At 49.2% G+C, this 25,778-nt stretch overlaps 1 protein-coding gene and 1 long non-coding RNA gene across 5 annotated transcripts in view; both read right to left on the bottom strand.

Moving 5' to 3' along the window:
* Positions 1-269: 269 nt before the first annotated feature.
* Positions 270-4,012, bottom strand: LOC137478600 (uncharacterized). The gene is made up of 3 exons (XR_011001697.1): positions 3,881-4,012; positions 1,861-1,932; positions 270-908 (listed from the first exon to the last, which is right to left on the bottom strand). It is a non-coding gene; the product is annotated as an uncharacterized lncRNA (long non-coding RNA).
* A 7,469-nt stretch (positions 4,013-11,481) lies between these two features.
* MGMT (O-6-methylguanine-DNA methyltransferase) overlaps positions 11,482-25,778 on the bottom strand; it is a 137,475-nt gene continuing 123,178 nt past the window's right edge. For 2 of the 4 annotated variants that reach the window (XM_068198349.1, XM_068198350.1), the window contains exons 4-5: positions 19,043-19,182; positions 11,482-12,682 (exon numbers count right to left, since the gene is read on the bottom strand). In XM_068198349.1, the coding sequence (XP_068054450.1) occupies positions 12,539-12,682; positions 19,043-19,182 (284 nt within the window). In that variant the 3' untranslated portion in view covers positions 11,482-12,538. Of the gene's footprint in view, positions 12,683-13,331; positions 15,341-19,042; positions 19,183-25,778 lie in introns of those variants that run through there. The other 2 variants (XM_068198347.1, XM_068198348.1) reach the window with 2 other exon arrangements.

Below are 25,778 nucleotides of genomic sequence, written 5' to 3'. Positions count from 1 at the left end.
ACAGACGTTGGGGTATCTGCAGGCAAAGTGAAGTCCAATTACCACTATTATTTTTCCTTTGAAAGGAGTGGTTTCCTGAGTCAGTAAATCCAGGGGTTTTTCTTATTCTTTCATGCCAAACACAAACACGTCGGGAGAAAACCACGTCTACAAAACGCGCAGTGAAAGAAATGGAAAACAAGCCAAATTTAGATTTTTGCCTGCAGGACAATTGACAAACCACGATGCTTTCCTGGCTTCAAAACATCTCCTTAGATCACAGGTGGCTGGATTTTAAAGGGTAGAAAGCAAAGCTGTCTCTTTGCAGTGTCTCCTCCGCAGCCTCCTGACTTTTATGTGTGCCCGGGCAGGGGAGCCTGGATCCTGTTGCAACACTCTGTTGGACTATAAACCAATGATATTTGCTTTACCTGTGCACTATCTTCCATGCAACAAAACAACATTTACATCTGGGATCAATTTGCTTGAAATTAAAGTGCAGCTGCTATATCTCTTCTGCATCAAAAGTGTGGTGTTAAGGCTATAACACACAGACAGTTACACATTACTCGGCATTGTAATATTTAGATTTGTGTCATTTTCCATCTGAGGTAAAAAGCATCTTTAAATAAATGAGTGATCTTAGACTACATATTTTATGGGCTGTGTACTCTGCGAGATATATCCACATTTGCAACGTGCATGTTCTGAGCTCCAATTGCCAACTGCGTGTTTAGGCCTTGAATTTTAATGCTTCAACCAAAACGCGGCGTCGGGATAATTGGGGCTGTGTGCTCTGCAAAGTTCTGCTGTGCTTGTGCAATAGGGCTGGAGGAGTTTTGTGGGCGTTCTTAGGTAAAAGGGAAATGCAGATATAATTCCCCCCTCCTTAAAAGGCTTTGGGGTGACCTAATTGCAGCTTCCAGGACCTAAAGGGAGCTACAAGAAAGATGGAGAGAGACAATTTACAAGAGCCTGGAGTGCCAGGACAAAGGGGAATGGCTTTGGACTGAGAGTAGGTTTAGATTAGATACCATGAACTATAGGGTCAGATGGGATATTGGGAATGAGGAATTGTTCCCTGGCAGGGTGGGCAGCCCTGGCACAGGTGCCCAGAGCAGCTGGGGCTGCCCCTGGATCCCTGGCAGTGCCCAAGGCCAGGCTGGACACTGGGGCTGGGAGCACCTGGGACAGTGGGAGGTGTCCCCACCCAGGGGCTGGAACTGGATGGGCTTCAGGGTCCCTTCAAACCCAAACAATTCCATGACTCTATAATTCTGTTAACTACAACACACCATTTTCTGATACCTGGGGACAATTTGGCTGTGAAGTTTCCAGCCAGTTTTACCCAACACTGCTCCCTCTTAGCTCTGTATTTTCATTCCTCCCCAGGTCACCAAATTCAGCCTGATATTCTCATATTGTTTTACTGCCACTGGTAAGAAACAATTCAAAAGCCTTAAAACACTGTCCAGGATAAAAGTTACTGAGCAAGAGAGCAGGGCAGTTTAGTGAAATCAAGCTCGATGGTTATTTAGGTCATTTCAAACACAGAATATTCTACCTGAAAGCACAGTGTATTGGTTAAAACAACAAAAAAATGGAAGTGCAGTATTTCCAGGCTATCACTTCCTCCTGGCAGCTGCAATATTTTGTGTTTCAGTGAAGATGAATCAGATATTTTTTGGTAACAGTCAGAGAGAGGCTGCAGCCTCTGCTGGGCGCTGCTCAACCCCAGCAGATGACAGGCTGTAGGATCTCTACATCTTCTGCTCCAACTTTGGCAAAAAAGGACTTTTCCAGAGCAATCCCGCAGTGGTTGACATGACATAAAGCTGTGCAAGACAGGATGCTGCTCATCCAAAGAATCAGATTATGTACCTGGACTTTATCCGCTGCCTGGAGAAGAGAGACAACCAATTAGTCCAACACAGCTTCTTTGCCATGCCCAGGCTGGAAAACAGATTGAAGGGGTCAAAAACATTCAGAAGGCTCCACATGATCTGACATTTGCCTTGTCACAATTTTCCTGACAGCCAGAAGGTTGGAGGCAGTCTGCTGGTCATCGGGAGCGACGGAAGGGAAGACTGATTGCCGAGCCGGGCACGAGGAGCTGCTCAATTAACAGCCTGCTCCTCCTCAAAGCAGCCCCTTCTTCAGCAACTCAGGCTGGGTTAGGCTGCTCGTTTTAGAGGACAAGCAGGCTGGAAACAGCTGTGGGGGTGAGCTGGAGTTTCCAGCCTCCTGATACCCATGTGCAGACAGGTGTGATCTCCAAGCCAAGACACTCGGAGGTCCAAACCTTGCTCCAGTCCCATCCTCTTCTGCACTCCATTGTATTTGCACAACAATCTGCTGCAAAATGCAGTTTAAAGGCTGCAAAATGCACACTTCCATGGCCAATAAATCAGTTTCATTTCCGTTTTTGCTATTATTTTCCGGGATGATTTTGGCCCCACTCGAATAGAACTTTCTGCAGAGTTAATTCTTAGTATGGGGTTTTTCTCAGCCTGGGACATGAGAGTGGGCACTCACCTCGTATCTGTGTAGATGATACAGATCCATCTGTCTGTCTATCTATCTATCTATTTCACAGATAAAAATCAGAATAGTTTTCTATTTCCCCACTATTCTGTGATGAAATCCTATCCCTTCTGCCACCCATCTGTCACAGCCACTGGGAACATCTGGGGCTCATCCTCCTCACTTTTTACACAGAAAGTAAAGAGCACAAAAGCCCTGAGATCAGGAATTCAGTGTCCTAACAAAAATAGGACATTTGGATAGGCAGAGATTGAGATCCTCTCTCCTAACCCACTGCTCCTGATGCTGCTCCAATCTGCAGGCATGGAGCTCCTGGAGAGGCTGGATCTCTGTTCACCAGTGGTGGCCAACCTTCTGATCCACTGAGTGGATGTTTAGGATGACAATATTTGGATAAAGGTTTGAAAAAGCCCAGCCCAAACCAAACCAACCCTTCCAGTGCTGTAAATCCAGCCTTGGTTCGATGTTTGGTCAAAGAGGGGTCCCCACCACACATGGTCTTCTCCCTCCAAATTGATTTATACGTGATACATTATTATACACTCAGACACTCTATATTACATATTAAAAAAATTATTTATGTGAAGAAGGCTCCATTTCAGAAAGCCTTTCAAAAACAGTGAAAGTCACAATGGCTCAGCCTGTTAAGGCTCACCCTCTGTTAAGGCCAAACTTCTGCAGGTTCTGGATAAAATAAAAGGCATTTTCTGTGTGTCCTCAGCTCAGCCCTGACCCTGCCGGGCCCTTTGGCAGCAGCAGGTGCCTGTGCTGGTGTCCCTGGCTGCCCAGGGCGAGGCTGGGACATGAGCTCTGCTGGCTCCCTGCGAATTACAGCGCTGGCCCGTGGGGTCACCTCCCCCTGCTCCTCCTCACTGCGGGGCTGGGGGCACCGGGAGCCAAAGGGGACACGGGGCCGGGCACAGGAGCTGCTTTCCAGCCATCCCAGCTGATTACTGAGGCATCATCCACATTCCAGCTGGGGAACACCAAGTTTGTCATCACGTGGTGTTGGCTCCGTCTGTAAATGATGCTTTGGTGCAGCAGCTCACGCTGCAGTGTTCCATTAATTCCTACAAAGCCCTGAACCTCCTGAGGGCTCTGCCCGCACAGCTCCAGGCCACCTGCACTTTGGGTGAGGTCATGACCTGGGTCCCTCATGGGAAAGTTTTCTCTAAGTAAAAATTAAAATGGTTTTGTGATGAACTTTTGCTCACGAGCATTTTGTTCAGACAGGATAAAGGGATTTTTCTTCTGGGCACTATGAAGAAATAATTTCCTCCCAACAGTTATTTTGTCATTTAACTACTGAAAAGCTGCTGTACGCCCACTGCCCCCCCAAAATTCAACCTGCACTTACCATGGTGATTGAAACCGATTTTGATTGGTATCAAAAGCACATAAAATGTGTTTGATTTGTGAAAGCATAAATAAGGACCGTGTTCAAGGCTTATGCTTCTAAAAATCACGGGTCATAATCAACACTGAACCTCCTGGAAAGACTCAGCCATGAGAACAAAGTTGTAGAATCAGAGAATCATGGAATGCTTTGGGTTGGGGGGGATGTCAGAGCTCACCCAGTGCCACCCTGCCACGGCAGGGACACCTGCCACTGTCCCAGGTGCTCCAGCCCCAGTGTCCAGCCTGGCCTTGGGCACTGCCAGCGATCCAGGGGCAGCCCCAGCTGCTCTGAGCAAGCAACAAAAACAATTTTCCAAAACATCCCAGGCTGCACCAATGGAAATACAATGGGTTTTCCTTTTGCTCGCCAGGAGTTTTAAAGCTTTAACTGAAATCTGGATCCAAACCCCCTTGGGGCTCCCACTCCCTGCCGTGGTGCTCCAGCCTTGGATCTGAGGAGGGCTGGGAGGAGCCGAACGCCAGATCGACTGAAATGCCCTACTTTGAAGTGAGAGACAAGATTCCGTGTGGAATTAGGTCATCCCGGCGCCCATCGGAAATGAAAATTACATCATCGCGTCCTCAGATAAAAGGGCTGCAGCTGTTTCCCTCATCAGCGCCCCCAGCTCTGCACTCGGGGTCACGCCGAGGGTTATTTTAATTAAACACAACCTCTCCCAGCCAGTCTGACCTCGGCTGGTGCCTGAGTTGGGTTGAGCCCCATCCTGGGGCTGGGCAGAGCCGCCACACCGGGCTCGACCCTCACCTTCCTCCCCGCTCCCCCCACGCCAACCCAGCGAGCAGGAGCTCCTCTTTCATCTGCCCTGCTGCAGTCTGCAGCGAGAACCCGGGCAAAAAGAAAAGCAGCTCCACCTCAGACAACAGCCCCAGCTCTGGATGGGCTGCGCTGGCTCCTCGCAGCACCCGCAGGCATGCAGCAGCATCCCCTCTCCCGCAAGCTGGGTGCGGATGGATCAGGGAGAAGAGCCCCGGCGTCCCCCACGCTCCCATCTCCTCCAGGCAACAAATAAAAAGCCCTGTTTAAAATAACTAAATAAGGCACTTAAAGAGGTTTTAAAAATTGATAACTCCACGCACGGGATCGAACTTAATTACTGCCCAGGTGGATTTTTTTTTTTTTTTTTTTTTGTCTTCTGGCTTTTTTCAGCGCAAAAACTCACCCGTCCACTCCAGACATTAATGAGAAACGTTAAGGGCCCCTTAACAATGTCCTTTCATCAGCCCGAGGTGCTGCCAGCATCCCGCTCACGTCAATTTGCACCTCGTGGTCCAGCTCCTGCATCCCGGCCGCGAGTGATGGAGAGCAGACCCCCGGCTCCGGCCGGGCTGGGCACCTCCTCCGGCCCCAAACCCCCTGACACGGCCCGGGGCTGGTCCGGAGCAGGCTGGGGAGCAGCCTGGGTCCCCATCTCTGCATCACCCCCGTGGGGAAGGAGCAAAACGCCGTGGATTCTCTCCCTCAGCCTCCAGCCTGCAGTGATGGGGTCAAGGATGCTCGTCCTTGATCCCCCTGGAGGGATAACTGGGAGAGGAAAAGGGGTTTGGAAGAGTGGGGAAGGGAGAGGATTCGTGGCTGGCTAAAAAAGATGCGTGAGAGAAATGGGGGTGGGGAAAAAGCAAGCACATGGAGAGGCAAGGTTTGAGGACAGGCAGGGAGTAAAGGTTTTGTGAGGGCATGGCTTCTGGGGGGAAAAAAGCAAAGAAGAGAGGAAAAAAGAAAAAGGAGGGAAAAAAAGAGAAAAAATAGGGAAAAAGAGAAGAAAAGGGAAAGAAGGAAAAAAGAGAAAATAAGAAAAAAAAATGGGAAAAAAAGAAAAAATAGGAAAAAAGGGAAGAAAAGTAAAATGAGAAAAAAGTAAAGGGAAAAATAAAAAAGAGGAAAAAAAAAAGGAAAAGTAAAGAGAGAAAAGAGAAAAAAGAGAAAAGGAAAAAGAAAAGCAAAAAGAAAAACAAGTAAAAAGATAAAAGAGAAGGAAAGAAAAAAGGAAAAACAGAAAAAAAGAGGGAAGAAAACAGAGAAGAAAAGAAAAAAGAGAGAAAGAGAAAAAAATAAAAAAGAAAAGTAAAAATAGAAAAAATACGAGAAAAAAAAAAGAAAAAAAAGAGAAAAAATATATAAAAACGAAGACTAAAGAAGAAAGCTGAGCAGTGGGAGCAACGCCGCTGCTGCCAGGCACAGACCCCGCGTGTGTGTGCTTTTTCTCACACCCTGCCCGCGTTATTGAAACCGAGCAGCAGCCGGGCCTTGGCCCAGCTGCATCAGCACAGCCCAAATCTCCTCTGGAGCGGGCAGCGAGCGCTGCCAGGAAGGTTTCCCATCGTTTTCCTGGCGAGGAGCGCAGGGCACTGCCCCTCACACCCAGCCTCGGAAGCACAGCTCCGCTCCGCTCCTCCGAGGGTACAAAAACGAACACAATTACACCTGTAAACACAATTCTTGGAGGGTTTTTGCATTCCCATAGGGCTCTTATTGGGAAATTATTCTTGGAATAGTCCCTGAGTCTTCCAGGATTCCCCTCGGGATACTGTGAAATTTTAAGGAATTTTCTAAAGGGTTACTCATTTTTGCATTTTCTTTAAGGAAGCAGCTTTGCAGCACCACCTTTCCCAATAAATAACCATGTTAATACCAAGTCTCTTGGAGCTGGGTGCAACACAATATTTATAGATAACATAAGTTTAAAATAGGAGGAAAAATGATTAAAAGTAGCAATCCGAGATTTTTCCAGACGAAATAATCATAGTGGCATAGAATGGTTTGGGGTGAAAGGGATCTTAAAGATCATAATAACAATGATGATAATAATAAAAAGAATAGTAACAATAGATGTTAAAAGAAACAATAGCTTAAAATCACCACTCATATATAACTTAACATAATTTGGAAAGTGACGTGTCCCACCAACAACAGCAATTCCACTGATAAAGAAAATATCAATTATCACTTAAAAAAAGATTGAGAACTGCTTAAAAAAAATGAAATGGAAACTTTGAAGGGCCAGATCTTTCTTGCCTCCATCAGATGACTAATTCCTCTAATTCCAAAGGCCAGGAAATTTGGGCACATATCGAAAAAGGTCCCCACCACGCCAATGAATCGTTTTTCTGTTCGAGATGCCTCCAGTCTGAGCTCATTACGCCGCAAACCCGGCGTGCATGGAAGTGATCTGTAACAATCCTGAGGCCTGGGGCCCTTTTCCATTTGGGATTGATACATGGGGTGGAATCTGCATTTTTCATCGAACAGTACAACCAGTGTGGCTGCAGTTCTGCTGCAAATCCGATGCAGGAAATACAAGAGAGTCCTTCAAAAATATTCCCACTTGCCTTGGACTGGCTGCAGAGCTTGTTTTTAAGGGAAAAAAAAAATTAAGAACCTGCTGCAAAATTCAGCCTCTTCCCTGGTCAAGGGCATCTATTTCATTCTCAATGTAATTCTGCCAAAACAAATATTATTTTTGAATCTTTGATGATCCCTGGCCCTGGGAAGGGCTGGAGCAGCGTGCTGGTCCGGGATGCTGCAGGCCAGGACGTGCTAAGAGCGCGGCCAGGCTGGATGGGGGCACTGGGCAAGGGGCAGGGGAAGCCAGTTCCCAGGAAAAAAGCACAACGCTGGTGCCTGCCAGGGGGCAGGGGCTGGTTTGTCACAATCAGAGGGCGTGGGGTGTTTTCATCAGCTCCAGACACTGCCCTCAACCCCACCCGCGGCATGGGCACCCCGGGCATCTGTGGGGGCAGTGAGTGACCCGAACCCAACCCAGCCCCCAACCCCTGCACCTCCTTGGTGCTGCATTATTTCATTTCATTTTATTATTCCTTTGTTTATGTAAAAAATAGAATTTATCTATCTCCATAATTTGTCTTTTATTTAGATGCATGTATACATGTATGTATGCACACATGTACACATGTACGCATATTTATGTGCACGCACACACGCGAACACCCTGTATCACTAATGCCAGCGGTATTTTCGGAGGCTGGGGGTGATTTGTGTCCAAAGCCCCCCCGGTGCCCCCCGCTGCCCCCCGCACCCCCAAACCGGGGGGACCCGGCCCCGCCGCGCCCCAGCCCTGCGCCGCGCGCCCTCTGTCGGGCAGCGCCCGAACTGCAGCGCCTGTCCCTGCCCCTGTCCCTGTGCCTGTGTCCCTGTGCCTGTCCTTAGCCTTGTCCCTGACTGTCCCTGTCCTTAGCCCTGTTCCTGATTGCCCCTGTCCCCGTCCCTGTGCCTGTGTCCCTGTGCCTGAGTGTCCCTGTGCCTATCCCTGTCCCTGAGTGTCCCTGTCCCTGCCCCTGTCCCTGTCCCTGTCCCTGAGTGTCCCTGTCCCAGTCCCTGTCCCTGTCCCTGAGTGTCCCTGTCCCTGTCCCTGCCCCTGTCCCTGAGTGTCCCTGTCCCTGTCCCTGTCCCTGTCCCCTAGTGTCCCTGTCCCTGTCCCTGTCCCTGAGTGTCCCTGTCCCTGTCCCTGTCTCTGTCCCTGTCTCTGTCCCTGTGCCTGTCCCTGAGTGTCCCTGTCCCTGCCCCTGCCCCTGTCCCTGAGTGTCCCTGTGCCTGTCCCTGCCCCTGAGTGTCCCTGTCCCTGTCCCTGTCCCTGTCCCTGTCCCTGTCCCTGTCCCTGTCTCTGTCCCTGTCCCTGTCCCTGAGTGTCCCTGTCCCTGTCTCTGTCTCTGTCCCTGAGTGTCCCTGTCCCTGTCCCTGTGCCTGTGCCTGTCCCTGTCCCTGTGCCTGTCCCTGTCCCTGACTGTCCCTGTCCCTGTCCCTGTGCCTGTCCCTGTGCCTGTCCCTGTGCCTGTCCCTGACTGCCCCTGTCCCTGTGCCTGTCCCTGAGTGTCCCTGTCCCTGTGCCTGTGCCTGTCCCTGTCCCTGTGCCTGCCCCTGTCCCTGTCCCCGTGCCTGTCCCTGTCCCTGTCCCTGTGCCTGCCACTGTCCCTGTCCCTGTCCCTGTCCCTGAGTGTCCCTGTCCCTGTGCCTGTCCCTGTCCCTGAGTGTCCCTGTGCCTGTGCCTGTGCCTGTCCCTGTCCCCCTGTCCCTGTCCCTGACTGTCCCCCTGCCCCCGTCCCTGTCCCCGTGCCTGTCCCTGTCCCTATCCCCCTGTCCCTGTCCCTGTCCCTGTCCCTGACTGTCCCTATCCCTGTCCCTGACTGTCCCTGTCCCTGTCCCTGTCCCTGTCCTTGTCCCCATGCCTGTCCCTGTCCCTATCCCCCGTCCCTGTCCCTGTCCCTGACTGTCCCTGTCCCTGTCCCCATGCCTGTCCCTGTCCCTGTCCCTGTCCCTGTCCTTGTCCCCATGCCTGTCCCTGTCCCTATCCCCCGTCCCTGTCCCTGTCCCTGACTGTCCCTGTCCCTGTCCCCGTGCCTGTCCCTGTCCCTGACTGTCCCTGTCCTTGTCCCCATGCCTGTCCCTGTCCCTATCCCCCGTCCCTGTCCCTGTCCCTGACTGTCCCTGTCCCTGTCCCCGTGCCTGTCCCTGTCCCTGTCCCTGTCCCCGTGCCTGTCCCTGTCCCTGTCCCCCTGTCCCTGTCCCTGCCCCTGTCCTTGTCCCCCTGTCCCTGTCCCCGTTCCCCTCTCCCTGTCCCTGTCCTTGTCCCTGTCCCTGACTGTCCCTGTCCCTGTCCTTAGCCCTGTTCCTGATGGTCCCTGTCCCTGTCCTTGTCCCCCAGTCCACCTCTCCTTGTCCCTGTCTCTGTTTCTGACTGTCCCTGTCCCCCTGTCCACCCCTCCTTGTCCCTGTCCCTGTCCTCGTCCCTGTTCCTGTCTGTCCCTGTCCCTGTCCTTAGCCTTGTCCCTGACTGTCCCTGTCCCTGTCCTTAGCCCTGTTCCTGATTGCCCCTGTCCCTGTCCCTGTCCTTGTCCCAGTTCCTGTCTGTCCCTGTCCCTGTCCTTGTCTGTGTCCCTGACTGTCCCTGTCCCTGTCCTTAGCCCTGTTCCTGATTGTCCCTGTCCTTAGCCCTGTTCCTGATGGTCCCTGTCCCTGTCCTTAGCCCTGTTCCTGGCTGTCCCTGTCCTTAGCCCTGTTCCTGATGGTCCCTGTCCCTGTCCTTAGCCCTGTTCCTGGCTGTCCCTGTCCTTGTCCCCCCGTCCAGCCCTCCCTGTCCCTGTCCCTGTCCTTAGCCCTGTTCCTGACTGTGTCTCTGTCCCTGTCCACCTCCACCTGTCCCTCTCCATCCCTGACTGACCCTAAGTCCCTTTCCCTGTCCATCCCTTCTTGTCTGTCCTGTCCCCCCGTGCCTGTTCCAGCCCATCCCCACCTTATCCATCCCTTCCTGTCCCCATGCCTGTCCCCCTGTCCATCCCTGCCTGTCCCCCCGTCCATCCCTCCCTGTCCCCCGTCCATCCCTCCCTGTCCCCTGTCCATCCCTCCCTGTCCCCGTCCATCCCTCCCTGTCCCCTGTCCATCCCTCCCTGTCCCCTGTCCATCCCTGCCTGTCCCCTGTCCATCCCTGCCTGTCCCCTGTCCATCCCTCCCTGTCCCCCGTCCATCCCTGCCTGTCCCCCGTCCATCCCTCCCTGTCCCCCGTCCATCCCTGCCTGTCCCCCGTCCATCCCTGCCTGTCCCCTGTCCATCCCTCCCTGTCCCCCTGTCCATCCCTGCCTGTCCCCCTGTCCATCCCTGCCTGTCCCTGTCTGTCCATCCCTCCCTGTCCCCCGTCCATCCCTGCCTGTCCCCCGTCCATCCCTCCCTGTCCCCCGTCCATCCCTGCCTGTCCCCCGTCCATCCCTGCCTGTCCCCCGTCCATCCCTGCCTGTCCCCCGTCCATCCCTCCCTGTCCCCCGTCCATCCCTCCCTGTCCCCCGTCCATCCCTCCCTGTCCCCCGTCCATCCCTCCCTGTCCCCCGTCCATCCCTGCCTGTCCCCCGTCCATCCCTGCCTGTCCCCCGTCCATCCCTGCCTGTCCCCTGTCCATCCCTCCCTGTCCCCCGTCCATCCCTGCCTGTCCCCTGTCCATCCCTCCCTGTCCCCCGTCCATCCCTGCCTGTCCCCCGTCCATCCCTGCCTGTCCCTGTCTGTCCATCCCCATCTGTCCCTGTCCCCCGTGCCTGTCCCTGCCTATCCCCTCGTCCATCCCTGCCTGTCCCTCTCTATCCCTGCCTGTCCCTGCCCACTCAGAACAGGATTTCACTCCCAAAGTTGCATGTTTTCTTGGGAAAGGCATTACCTGCCCCAATCCCAGCACTCCCCATCCCCACAAAAACAAAGTGACATCCTTGAAAAAGCCCCAAAACCTGAAAAAAAACCCCATTGAGGGATGCAGATGTGGGAAAGGTTAAAGTTGACATTTGCTGCCGCCTGCTTTTGGTGGCAGCATGTATTAGAGATATAAAAAAATAATAAAATACACCCAAACTGTACATATTATAAGGCCGTATTTTTATCTCGGGGTTCTGGTGACACATACAAACCACTTGAGCTTTGCTTCTGTGCTTTATACCGCCATGAGAAACCCTTGATAAAAATACAGCTTTATATTGTACAGTGGGGTATAGTTTATTTTCCCCATATATCACACCCTGTGTTTTATTTATAAACAGACCCAAGGACACTTGCACATGCAAAGCAGTTTTTTTATTGAAGTAATTCCGAGGTATCAATAATCCTGGATTAACTAACGCATTGCCACACAATAATTTTTGGGGGGCAGCAATGGCCTTTCTAAAGAGACATCCGTGAAAATATGATAAAACATATTAAAAAAATCAGTATTTCCACGTTACAATTTACGATTCCCATACTGGAAATTTCAGCTTCTGGTGGTTCGTACTTGCAGAGAACCCTGCTAAAACCACCTCAAAATTTAACTTTAATGTTTCTTGAATCCTTCCAATGGAGAGGTTATGGGAAATAAAGCTTTGGATAACAGAGAAACATGGAAATCTGAAGGAAAACTCAAATGATAAAGGAATGTGCTGCTGATAAAGAAGAAACTATGATGATCTTTTCAGTATTTTGCCAAATTTGGCTAATCAGACTGCTTATCCAAAATAAACAATTTGTCGGCAACATTTCTTCCCCCACTCTACGCAAAAAAAAAAAAAAAAAAAAAAAAAATTCCCATCTCCCCATCCAAAAAGAAAAGGCAGGAGTAAGGAATTCAACAGCTGCCTGCTTTTGTACAGATCTCACTGTGCTCCCTCAACTCCTGTCCAGGTAAAACACCATTTTCTGCCCCAAAATGAGGAGGGGGAGCTGGGCAGCAGGGCCCAGCGTGCCAGGCTGGGCCACTCGCCGCGAGCCAGACGCCTCCTCAGGGGGAAGCTTCCACCTCACATTTGCCACGTCCCTCCCACTCCCTTATCCCTGCTTTAATGGACATTAAAAATAGAACAAAACGGGGCTGGAGATGGGAACAAAATCCATGCACAACAGGCCTGGATCGCTGTAGTCATTCTGCTGTAAAATGTAAAAACAAGAAAGGGCAGCCGAGCTGCCTCCCCCAGGACGCATCCCGCTTTTTTAATATAGTGGTGCCACCACACATTTCACTTTGGATGCTGCATTATATTTATATGTCACTCAAATATTTACCATTTCCCTGAATTCTGCTGGGCGCTCTGAGAGCTCGTTGCAAGCCGAGGAGCCGTGGCTGTGCGCCGCGGCTGGTCAGCGGCCGCCCGGACGCGCCAGCTTCTCCTTCTGCAGCTTCTCGTGGGCCAGCAGCCACTCCTTCATCAGCTGGCCCCCGCCGTAGCTCCCGGTGTCCCCGCTGCTGCGGATCACCCTGTGGCACGGGATGAGGATGGGGATCTGCAAAACACCCCGAAAGCCGGGAGGAGCAAAGGGTGAGGCCACGGGGAGCCGGGAACAACGGGATGTGGCCCTCGGTGCCCTGGTGGGGATGTGCCACAGGCTGGGCTCCATGGGTTTGGTCCTTTCCAGCCTGAAGGATGCTGTGATTCCATGGGTCTGGAAATGCAGCGCTCTAAAAGCCAGCAGCTGTGTGGCACTGGGCTCGCAGGGACACGGGGCAGCCACGCCAGGGCCACGCTCCTGGCAGAGCACAAACAGAGCCCATCACCATCCCCGGAGACCACCCCGGTTCTCAGGAAAAAATAGGCATGGACGGGAATTTTAATACATAAAAATGATGTAAAGTCTTTAGAGGAGCCAACCTGAGATATTAAATCCCATATATAAAATCTTCCCTGCAGCACCAGGTCCTGCTGCCCTGCGCCAGCTGAGCCCTCCGTGCCCGGGGTGGGGAGCGAAGCCTCACAGACCCAAAATGCACAGGAAGAACTATTTACATTGGCCACTGGGCAGGAATTGTTCCCTGGCAGGGTGGGCAGCCCTGGCACAGGTGCCCAGAGCAGCTGGGGCTGCCCCTGGATCCCTGGCAGTGCCCAAGGCCAGGCTGGACACTGGGGCTTGGAGCACCTGGGACAGGGGAGGTGTCCCTGCCATGGCAGGGGTGGAATGGGATGGGATTTTAAGGTCCCTTCCCACTCAACCTATTCTGGGACCCCATGATCCTCCCTGGACTAGAAGATTTATGGGAAAAAACAGATTATTGAGAAGGGATCCCAGCGCCTGAGCTCCCCAGCAGATCCTCTTCCTGCTGTAGCACCTCCATGTGCACCCTGGAGAAATCCTCTGGAAGACCAAGGCACTATTTATTATTTAGCAGCAAGTCAATCCAAAATGGGTTGTGAATTTTTAAAACCTCCAACAGGAGAAGTTTGTTTCCAACCTAACCAACTTTAAGAACTCTTCTTTTTTCCCCTCTCTGCCTTCTGCTCCCTATCATTTATAACCACACGACACAGATTCTGCAAAATCAATGCCAGGAGTTACATAATGGACTGATAATGCAGAGGAGAGCATAAACGTGTTTTTTTTTTTTTTTTTAAATTTTTTTATTACAGGTGATTATCATAGCTGAAGTACACACCATAAAAACTGCAATACATCATCTCTAATCACGGGTGTGTTTTGGTAACTGCATAGTAATGGCACTGCAGTGGCGGAGCTGGGACAACAATCACTCACCCAAAAGGGCAGTTCTCACAAACCTGGATATCTCAAGTCAAAAATTGCAATTTATTTCTGTGTAGACACACAGACAAATTGCACACTTTACCCTCACTTACTTTAATCCCATTTAATCACACAGTTCAAGCACTGTGGTATATTTGAGCCTGGGATACACAAACCCCAAAGTAGCTGAACAGCTACTGGCCAGACCATAAATTGAGAAGGGTTTTTTTGGGGGTGTTCTTTCAGTTTACTTGGCTAATTTCAATGCCTGAAATTTAAAATCTTAATCTCAGCCCACATTAAATGAGAATACACACAGGTGCTTATTGTTGATCAGGGCTTAAATAAAAAAAAATGCTTCCAGTATCTGCTTTCTTTGGAGGTGGCAATGCCACAAGTGATTAATCCATCTGTGACAACTGCAGTGAGTACCAATAAAAGCTTTGCTCCATGCCAGGCCATCCCACAGTAGGTTTATGATTTCTTCAAAGGAATTTGGTTTTTTTTTTTGCAAGTGTTTTTCTGGTTTGGGGTTTCTCTGCCTTTACACTCCCTGGAGTTACTGCAGGAGGCTTGGCTTGAGTGACAAAGCCATAATAATACACTGTAAAACATCTCTGAGGTTCATTTGCAATTCTTTAAAAATACACACAGTAAAGCAGCAGATTTTGGTGGCAAGGCTATAAATCTTGGTGGAGAAAAAGAAAAAAAAAGGACTTTATTTTCAGATGTGGGGTCTTGGATGATCCCTGGGTGGGTGCAGGACCTGTTCACAGCACAGGGAAATGGGGCTGAGCTGTCGCCACCAAGCAAACAGAGGAGGTATGAAATTAATGCCACTTTTTCCACGGCCAAAACAAAGAATTCCACGTTGAGATTGTCCCAACACAAGCACCCATCCGTCACCCTCCACAGCTCTGGGTGTAGAAGTGGTACAAAGACCATACCAGCTGTAATTTAAAAATATTGAATATTGCTTCAGTTTGGCTTAATTGTGGTGACAACGTTCAGCCTACTAAAATAATTAAACCTGCTAAAATTTATTAGGGCCCTAAGGACATTTTAGAGGGAGAACTACCCTAGTCTGGAGCTTTAATGCCTCAGCTACATTTAATGTAATTTTTATCAATAACCAAGCAGCTCATAATATTATAGCACTGCCGAAATCTTCATGCTGTGAAATCTAATTCCTCTCCTCCACGAATCCATCACACACACAGCCCCTACCTCAAATGCTATAAAACTTCCAAACCCAGAGATTTGTCTCCAACAAAAAAATAATATGAAGGAGCCCTCGGATCGATGCCGGAGTCCCTCTGATTCGGGCACCAGCTGAATATTTTCTCCAACTTTGCTTTTGTTCTTCTGGGTAGAGGCCCACAAGGGAAAGAGCTTGTTTTCACTCGCAGCCTCATCAATACCTAAATCCTGGTGAACAAGTGACACTGAGAAGCTGTAATCAATAGCTCCCTGTGCGTTTTTTCTTCTGGTCAAATGGTTCAGCACTGCTGACAGCCCTGACACTCGGAACATGATGCTAAATCTTTATCAACAGCCATCTGGGTGAGTGGCAGAACAAGGCTGGGCCGGTCATTAACGCTTCTGGCGATCTGTGAATAAACCAACTCCTCCAGAAGGCGTTTGTTTAGGGAAAAAAGGTGGGGGAAACCTCCCTGCCCAGAGGATGGATCACCCTGAAGTGCTTTTAGGAAATCCTGGCGCTCTGGTTGTTCCCAGTGTCCAGTTTGAGGTGAGGGAATTGTCCCATGGCGTGGCTGGAGAGCTGCTGGATCTGCCTGGCTCAGCCAGGCCATAATGTAAACAGCTGAGGGATCACACTGAGACACACTCAGCAAAAAGCAGTCCTGTGCCTTGCCCATGTCACAGAATCCCAGACCGGCTTGGGCTGGCAGGGATCCTACAGAGCATCCACTTCCACCCCCTGCTTTTTCTCCATCTCTTCCCCAGCAGAAACAAATCCTGTGATGTGACCCAGCGTGGGTCTCAGGTTATCACTGGCCACCAAAGGAAGCAAAGGTATTGGGAATGAAAATAGTAGGGAAAGGTTCATCCCCAGAGGTGCTGGCACTGCCCAGGCTCCCCAGGGAACGGGCACGGCCCCGAGGCTGCCAGAGCTCCAGGAGCCTTTGGACAGTGCTGCCAGGGATGCCCAGGGGGGATTCTGGGGGGTCTGTGCAGGGCCCAGGGCTGGAATGGATGATCCCTGGGTCCCTTCCAGCTCAGGACATTCCCTGATTCAGTGGATGAACACACAGGTACCTTGATGTGTCCACGGTGTTTCAGATCCACCCATCACAATTTTCTCACGAGCACACGACTGCTCCCCCAGTGTTCAAAACATTTTGGTTGAATATCCGTGATTTAGCTCAGTGCTCAGTCTGTGATTCAGGATGGATTGGTGCAGTATCCTCGATTTAGGACAGACTGGTACCAGGATCAGGCTGTGTTCCTGGCTGGGGTGAGCCCAAGGACCAGCACAGCTGGGGAGGGCACAAACCCAGTGCAGGCAGCTCTGAGTGCTGTGATCAGACCCGTGAAGATGTCTTATTTAAGGCACAGAACACTCATTTAGGATGGCCTTGGACTAATCAGCCCAACATTCTCCATCTCCCATGAGTTTCTGTGATTTCTTTTTGATCCTCCTCTACCAGTCTAATGAGATTTTTAATTGAACTTTATGGGTTCCCTTTGAGGACCACAGACCTTGCAATCAGTGTGAACCACAGCAAACTCTGGGAAGTCTCTCCTGTGAAAGGTGAGCCATCCCTACCCTGTCGGGGGCATGGACTGAGGCAGCTGCTGCTGGCACCTCTTGCACCTTCTCATGAAGCTGAAGGTCAGCCCAGGAATTATGTGAAACATCCCAGCTGCAAGGGAAAACCTGTGGAATGCACTCTATTGAAGACCAAGCCTTGACTCATGGGAGGGAGAAACTTGCTGGTATCTGGTGGAGAAAGATGAGTTTGTGATTTTATCCAAGTGTTTGAGGGACAATGTGATGCCCAGCTCAGGGTTATTTCAAAGTCTTTCCTTGCACTACCATCCTCACTAAATGAGGTTTATCACAAATCCATCCTCCACCACACCAGGTTGCTCCTAGCCCCATCTGAGCCTTGAGCACTTCCAGGGATGGCTTTGGGGTTTGGACTGAGGGTTTAGACCCTGGGTGGTTGTTGAGCAATCTCTGACCTCCCATGTCTTTTCACACTGGTCCTCTCAGCATTTTCTTTAATCAGATTTCTACAAGGCTGCAATGTGGAGTTGCAAATTGGGTCAGAAAAATCTGTTTTCGCAAGAGTTGACAGCTTTACACACAGAAATAACAAAGGTGAGGGTTTTTTTTTTGCAGCGCCACATTTTATCTTTCACCTCATGCATAAAATCCATGTGCATTGCACACAGCCAGCCTGCACACGATGGCTCACAGGCGAAGGACCACGGAGACATTTCTGGGGGAACAGTTGCTCACACTCAGGTGCAAAAGGATGATGTGTGTGTGTGTGTGTGTGTTTTTGCATGTGGAATATAGATGGAATTTCAGATTACCTCCAGGAGATGAGCAGTGGCAAAATTGTGGTTTGCGATGGGCAGGACTCTCATTACAGCACTGATTTTTTTTTTTTTAATCATCAGCTTTCTATGATGAAATATTGAGGTGGTATTATATTAATACAGCTCTTTTTCCCTACAGCTATACATTATTATCTATAACCATAGCTTAAAAATTTTCTGCTGGGGACAGAAACCACTGCAGCCACGGTATGGGCTGGGAAATGGCAATAATAACTAGGACCCCATTTAAAAAAATTGCAGGAGCTTTGCTGTATATTTTCAGAACTATTTTCATCCTTCCTCACCGGGGAAAAAGCAGGAATTTTCACACCACAACCTGCTGTTACTGCTACTTTGGATGCTGCTGCTCCACTGCAGCCTGAGGGCAAAGCTGGGTACATTTCTAGGCGATAGCAATTACATCTCCTTTTGCACAACACTGGATTGTTATTCTTTGAGAACTGTTTCCTGTAGGTTTGCATTGGATTGCCTTATCTTAATGTACACCAGATTATATTGGAAAGCATTCCATCATATTAAAATAGTTTGTATTGTCAAGTACAATGCGGGGTATTGACAAAACACTGCTTATAGGAACTGCTTCACAGGGACATCTGATGGGTGCTGCAAATAGCAGGGTGGGCTCAAAGCTTAACCCCACATCCAACCGTGAGGGTCTCCCTGGCTGGGTGCTACCCCTGGGGAATTGTGGAATGAGATGGGCTTTAAGGTCCCTTCCAACCCGAATTGTTCTGGGGTGCTTTGGCTCTGTGGGTTTAGGGATGGAACTGCTCCTCAAACAGTGCAGGTACACCCAGCTGAGCCCCCAAACCCTGCAGGATGGGGCTGATCCCAACCCATACAGCACCCACTGGACACCACACCAGCTTCACACACCAGCCCAGGTGACTCCGGTGCACAAACACACCCGAACAGCTAAACCCAGACAAAGAAAAGGGAAAACAGACACAGATCACTCAGATTTTTTCCCCAAATCCACAGACCTATCCTAGAGTGCTGCCCCCCTCATCTGGCTCCAATTCAGGCAACTCACCTCCAGAATTCCAGACTGGCTTGGGTAGGAAGGGACCTTAAACTCATCAGACTCCACTCCCTGCCATGGGCAGGGACACCTTCCACTATCCCAGGGTGCTCCTGGCCTTGTTTTCAGAATTGTATTTATGCCAGAGTGGATGGCTTTTGGATGTTTTTAACGCAACCAAAAGCACTCATAATCTGCCAACTTAAGTCCATGTGGAAGATAAAAGACTTCCCCAACCAAAAATATGTAAGGAAGTTTGAGAACAACAAACTGTGCTGAGACTGGTGAGTAACAGAAGTGTTTCTCCTCCCAACCCAACCCCATAAACAGTAGGGCATAAATCACACTAAACCTGGCTGCGCGTTATTGCTGATTAAAAACACTTACTGACCTTATTCCTCATGGCAGACCAGTTTTCAGGGCAGATAAATTTAACCTAATGGCATTTAGCCTGCAGAGCTCTCTAAATCCAGCATCTCCCAACAGCTCTGGGCTGGAAGGGGCCGTGGACTCACCGGGTTGCTCCTCATGGCTCCTCCAACGGCTCGGGCTGCCCGGCTGTTGCCAGCAAGATCTGCCAGCTGCTTGTAGGAAACAGCCTCCCCAAACTTGACATCCTTCAGCAGGGTCCACAGCACCTGCCCGGTGAAGGAATCTGCAAGGCAGAGGGACAGAGCACTGCTTGACTGGAGAAATCAGAATGGAACAGTCAAAAAACCCAAAGCAAAGCAAGGCTCAGTGGCACTTTTGTAATTTAAACTGGAACAGCCCCGTGCACTGTCCTGTTCTTGTGCCCTGTATGACTACATTTAAATACATGATTGTTGGAGAGAGCGCTTGGAATAACTGATCACTATAAAAAAAGGATTTAAGGCTTTGATTTTCCTATACTTTTAATTTGCTTCGAGTACAATTATCCTGTTAGCTCGTACAATGCGGCTTTCCCCATTAAATTGGCGGAGTATAAATTAGCATAGAGTCAAATTAAAAGGGAAGGAATAAGTGGCTGTACCTATCTGACAAAGGCCCGGCATCTCCAGCTAATTTCCAACTTCAGCTGGGACGTGGCAGAGACGCCCTAGAGCCAGCAAACTCCGAATTATCCCACCTGACTGCATTTTATAGTGGGGACCCCCGAGCTACTGCTCACACTGCACACACTGCCAAGTGTAAGGACTAGCTGTGACCTTGAATGTCCTGCCCATCCTTAATGATACAGGGGAAAAAAATATAATGTATCGGCCATTATTTTAATTTTAATTCGACAGCAAATTGCTTTAAGTGTTCCAATTGCTGAAATAATGAATAAGCAAATGCATTAGGAGAGGCTTTCTTTGGCATCTCAGGGTGCTACCTGGCCCAGGATTGTTTCAAGGAAGGAAAAGGGATAGTCCTGTTTGGATTTGAGTTGGGTTGAACACCTCTTGCTCCTCCAAGGCACTTGGAAAAGCTCTGAAGAGCTCACTGTTGGATAACTTACAGAGATGAGTGAGCAGGTGATTGAAAAGGGGGAATAAAAAGGAGAAGAGACTCCTTCCCCCAGCCGAGAGCCTCAACCTCCCACTCTGGCAAAGAAACAAACTGATTAAAAATGTTTTCTTTCTTTGGTTGTCGAAAAAGACATTGATTACCTTCCATAGGAAGGTAAAGAAATGTGATTTTGTTCTTAAAGGAAACCCATACGGCGTTATGTGTGTGTTAAATAATAAAAATCACTTCTTAACTGAAGGGAATGATAATCACTTCATTGAAAAAATCTGTTTAGTCTTTATTATAACATTAAGCAAATTAAACATCAGCATAATCCAGGTGATACGAGAAAAGGGTCATCAAAGAAATTAACTTTGTTGTTCATTAATTTACATGGATTAGTAGAGGGCAAAGAGATAGCAAATCTGCTCTAGTTTTTTATGATATAATTTCAAACTGTACACCATTTGTGGCAGTAGGGTGACTTTGGGGTTAATCAGACTGATTTGTCCTTTTAATTGCTTTCTATTCAAAGAAAATTCATTAGATAATGTTCTCTTCAAAATTCATGAATCAATTTAACTGAAGAAACCACATTAACAGCTTTGGGTTCATTAGCACAAGCAGTTGTGTTACTGCCTGATTGCTACGAGGGTTTCCTTAGGCAAACAGATTTTGTTTACTGCGATTCCTTCAGAAAGGTTTATTTCAAATCAAACTGGTCCTTTTTATTTTCTTAACCTTTTTAATCTGGCAGGATCAGCTTTAACCCCCCTGCTCAGGAGTCTTGGGGAGCCACTGCCCCATGGCATCTTTTAAATGACCAACACCCAGTCCAGAAAATTCCTTATTTACCCTCAGTTTTGGCAGGCTGGGGTGGGATGCACCTGAAACTTTTGGGAAGCTGTTGGAACCAGGGAGAAAATGGAGCAAAGTGCACCTGGACACGGAGCAGCTGGGGGAGGATGGGGCAGCTGCAGAGCCCCCCAGCACCAGCACAGCCCTAAGTGATGCCCAAATTCCCGAGGACAGGCTGGCACAGGGACGCAGCTTATCCTCCTCTCACACACAGGGGCACAGATTATCCATGTGCCAGGGCCACTGGGCATTTTTCATGGGAGAAATCCATGCCCCTGCTCCCACATAAAACACTCGTGGAGTTCAAAAGAACGAAATATTTAGCAATCACGCACATCATTTGGAAATGTATCTGAAAACTCAATTTCATCCTGCGGGGAGCAAAGGCATTGATTAGTTTAAGCAGCTCGAAGAGGCAGTGCCAAAACCTGTTATTGAACTGTCTGCAAGTGTGGGTGCCTGTGAGCACAACCTGCCCAGATGAGGTGGCTGAACTTTGCCCAGTTTTCACGGTGTGCCAACGTTTTATGCTGTTAAATATCAATTTAAAGTGCTGTGAAATCCCCACATAAAAACGAACACACAGGAATTCTCTGGCTCCACGAGAACTCCGTGTCCTGGGGAGGCTGATCAGCAGGAGCATCGTGAGGTTTTGTCCTTCCTGTGCCCCCACCTGCACGTGGGGTCAGCAAAAACCTCCTCCAGGTACCAGGAGAGCCCCTGACCACCAGGGACACCTTCCACCACTCCAGGTGCTCCCAGCCCCAGTGCCCAGCCTGGCCTTGGGCACTGCCAGGGATCCAGGGGCAGCCACAGCTGCTCTGGGAATCCCATCCTGTTGGAACCCTGTTTGCTGAGAGTTTCAGACTTTCTGTGCTGCCAGGCACTGACCCCCAGGAGAACACTGCATTGACCTGGGGCCATGGAGAAGGCTTCCAAAATGGAATGGCAGAACTGGGATTGTGGGGGTGGAGTTTGGATAGAAGTGTGTGATGTCACAGGGTGGGAAACTCAGAGTTTCAGGGTTTAGAATACAGTAATAGATATACAGCAAAATGGAGGTTTTAGGGCAGTGGCTGGTCCTTCTTCTCCACCTTCTTCTTCATCTTCTTCTCCACCTCCTTCCCCATGGGTTTGGGTGGTTTTGTGTACTTGGATAAAAAAGTCCACATTGCGGATCACAGGTGGTTGGTTATTGGGTTAAAAGTAAAAATAATTTAGGTGCCATTTCTTAGTTGGAGAGTTTATCCTTAAAAGGCCTTGGAGAAAGAGAGATGGGGCTCCATTTTTAGTTTGTTGGAGTGAAGGGCTGCAGAACTCAGGGTTTGTGAGACTGTAACAGAGACAAGAACTAATAAACATCTGAGTCCAACAAGAATTACCCTCTCACACATTTAATCCCGACTTTAGCAGAAGAAAAAGAAGTGAAGAATCAACATAAGTGGTGATCCTGTGTGAGGAGGACACCAATTAGGATTGGGACCCCTCTGAAGAAAAAAGAAGATAAAACTCGACACAATCCCACCCCCTCCCCACCCTCACAGGGAAGAATATTTTCAGATAAATTACCCTGAACCTGTTGTTAATGCCTAAATGCTCAGAGGTCCCTCCTACCAGCCCACTGGGCCTTAATTCTCCACACAAACATGTTAAATCCATGGGGATAATGGAGAGAAAATCAATTTTACTTGAACACCAGCTGTATCGTAACTTTTAACAGTGTAACTGAAGGTGGGAATTGGTCCAGAGAAGGAAAATCATACACTTCTAATGGAATTATGGAATGGTCTGGGTTGGAAGGGACCTTAAAAATCACTTTATTCCACCCCCTTGCCATGGGCAGGGACACCTTCCACTAAATAGTATCTATTATATATTATTTACCTATATATATTTGTTTTATCTAGTCTCTAACAAGGATTTTTGGGGTTGGTGAGGGGCTCAGTGCCTCAGGATTCAGGAGGGATGAGGGAAGAGCAGAGGGACCAGTGCCAGTCCCTTCCTGTCCCCTCTGTATCTCCCCTTCAAAAACCCCACAGCCTGGTTTTCCACCCTTTATATTCTCTTTGATTAAGAGGAATTAAAGACAGACTGGTTTTTCCTTCCCCTCAACCCTGATTGCTGGGAATGTTGGTTTTTGTTTGTCGTGTTGGTTTATTTTTATATTTTTGTGGTTTTTTTTTCCCCAGCTTTTCTTTTTGTTTGTTTGTTTTCCCCCCAGAGTTTTGCAAATGCAAAGACAGTTATAAACACTTGCTCCTCCTCGGCAGCTTTTTCACAGCCTGCCTGGGGTACTACACAGGCAAATTTTCTTCTTGTTTTTTTCACTCATTGGTTCTCACTGTTATTTCTATTAGCAAAAAAAAAAAAAAAAAAAAAGAAGAAAACAAAACAAAAAAACCCAATTCAAGCACAGTAGTTGAAAAATACCCAAATCTGTCTAGAAAACAGCAGTTCCCACTGCAGCAGCAGCTCCCACCTGAGCCACAAAACTCAAACTGGCTCCTGGACCTGGGAAGAACAGGTTCACACTCACACTGCAGAACTTTTCCTGACAACAAACAGTATAAACCATCAATCCAAGCAAGACAGCAGATTTTTAGCAATTTTCAGGCTTCTTTATTATTAAACCCATGTTAAACCTGTCATCCTACCACAGACTGACCTAGAAAGTGATATGTGAAGAGATAATTGTTTAATTCAAATGTTTTGCTCTTTTTATGAGGCTGCCCCGTGCCTGGAAATGTCCAAAGCAAGGGAGGACAGGGTTTGGAGCACCCTGGGACAGTGGAAGGTGTCAACCCATGGCAGGGTTGGCACTGGATGGGCTTTGAGGTCCCTTCCAGCCCAAACCAGGCTGGGATCCCATGAACTTTTATTAAGATTTTATGTATTGCCTGTGTATGCAAGTTTGCAAAATGTGATATAATGAAACAAAAATACCACTATAATGTAGAAACTTGCTGTCTTTCTGCACCACTTCAGTGAAAAATGGACCAAAATGCTTCCTTTTAACACCTTGAAGGCTCAGGCTGGCTCACACTGAGTGTGAGCTACATTAAAACCCAATTAGTGGGAGCTGTTCCCGATCCATGCTTTAACATAGTTTTACACACAGCTCCCTTCAGATTTCTGAGCGGGTTGTGGGGCCAAATTCTATCCTTAGAAGCAAGGAACTCTCCCTGGACCTCATCCAGCAGTATTTCTGCAGTTAAACTCCCTGGAAGTCAGGGGGTGTTTAACTCGAGCAGTAACTGATATTCTGACCCATTTTTTTTACACAATACCTCAAGAGCAGTTTACTACAACTTGCAGGAGCAGGTGGAATTTTAGGGCTGATGGAAACGAGTTGGATGGTCAGCAGTGGCCCTTGGAACTCCCCAGGATTCTCACTTCCAAACCCAAACTTCCAAACCCAAACCCAAACAAGGCTTTATTCAAACCACGACTCCTTCAGCAGCAGCAGCTCCATCTCAGCTGAACGTTCACGCCAGACTGGGAAAGCCAGGACACCCCTAGCCAGGCTGGGCTTGGATTTGGGAGGCTGTGGATGGAGGAATTGCAAAGCTCTCCCTGCTGGATGTCCCAGCACCCCCTGGCAGGTGCTTTGTGAGGCTCTGAGCAGCAGTGCGGTGGTTCCATCAAGGAGCCACCTGATTTTCCTGAGCTGCAACTGCTCCAGGGGATGAGAACAAATGCTCTGGATGAAGAGACAGAGGAAATATCAGTCTCTTCCCAGCCAACAAACTGTGGCAGCCAAGGTTTGTGCTGCAGAGGGGATGGGGAGAAGCAAAAAATCAATTTATTTTTCTCCAACATCCGTTTGATGCCGATTCCTGAGAACACACCCCGTTTTCCTGCACTGAATTTCCCTCACCACACCTGTACTCAGAGATCTGGAGCCTCCTCCTTGGCATTCTGTCCCTCTGCTCCACTCTCCTGAGACCCCACGTGCAGAAGGACGTGGAGATGCTGGAGCCAGCCCAAAGGAGGCCATGGAGATGCTCCAAGGGCTGGAGCCCCTCTGGAGCCAGGCTGGGAGTCTCCAGCTCCAGGGAGACCCCTGAGTCCCTTCCAGAGCCTGAAATGGCATCAAGACAGCTGGAGAGGGACTTGGGACAAGGGCCTGGAGGGACGGGACACAGGGAAAGAGCCTCAAGTTGCACCAGGGAAGGTTTAGGTCAGAGACTGGGGAAAATTTCTCCCCCAAAGGGCTGCTCAGCCCTGGCACAGCTGCCCAGGGCAGGGCTGGAGTCCCCATCCCTGGGGGGATTTCACAGCCCTGTGGCACCTGGGGACAGGGACGGTGGTGGCCTGGGCAGTGCTGGGGTGGCTGGACTGGATGGTCCTGGAGAACTTTTCCAGCCTAAACATTTCCGTGATTCTATTTCTCCATCTGCATCTTTCCCACGGCAAAGCTGCCTGATGCCAGCACTGCTGCTGGAGACACAACTCCTCCCAATTTTTCACGTACACGACCACCCCAGTGAGCATCCAAACCACAAAAACCCCTCCAGCTTCCATTTTCCACCTTTCAGCCACTGAGCAGCCTGAAGTAAACAGGTTCCAGGAGGAGCTAAGGCCAGATCTGCTCACTTGAGGCACACAGGAAGCTTAGTCAGGCTCAGCTTTTATTCCCTCTCAGGAATATAAATGCTCTGACAATCTCAGTGTCATTCTCAGGGCACAGGGACAGAATCTCACCCCACACCCACAGAAATGTGCACTCTGGGGGAGGTGTGCTATGCCCAGGTAAGGCCCAGGTGGGCAGAGCAGGGGAAAACCCCAGCTCCAGCAGCAGCATTTATATTTTGTGTATATTTTATATGTTGTGTTTTTCTAAGTCAATTATTTTAATATTTCAGTTACATAAAAAGAGGAGGAAAAAAATCCTCAACAACCTTGAGAAGTTAAATAGTTGAG

Source organism: Anomalospiza imberbis, chromosome 8 (assembly GCF_031753505.1).
Source record: "Anomalospiza imberbis isolate Cuckoo-Finch-1a 21T00152 chromosome 8, ASM3175350v1, whole genome shotgun sequence".
NCBI classification, from domain to species: domain Eukaryota; kingdom Metazoa; phylum Chordata; class Aves; order Passeriformes; family Viduidae; genus Anomalospiza; species Anomalospiza imberbis.
The sequence above is the reverse complement of the archived record's forward strand: the minus strand, read 5'-3'. Positions and strand labels throughout refer to the sequence as shown.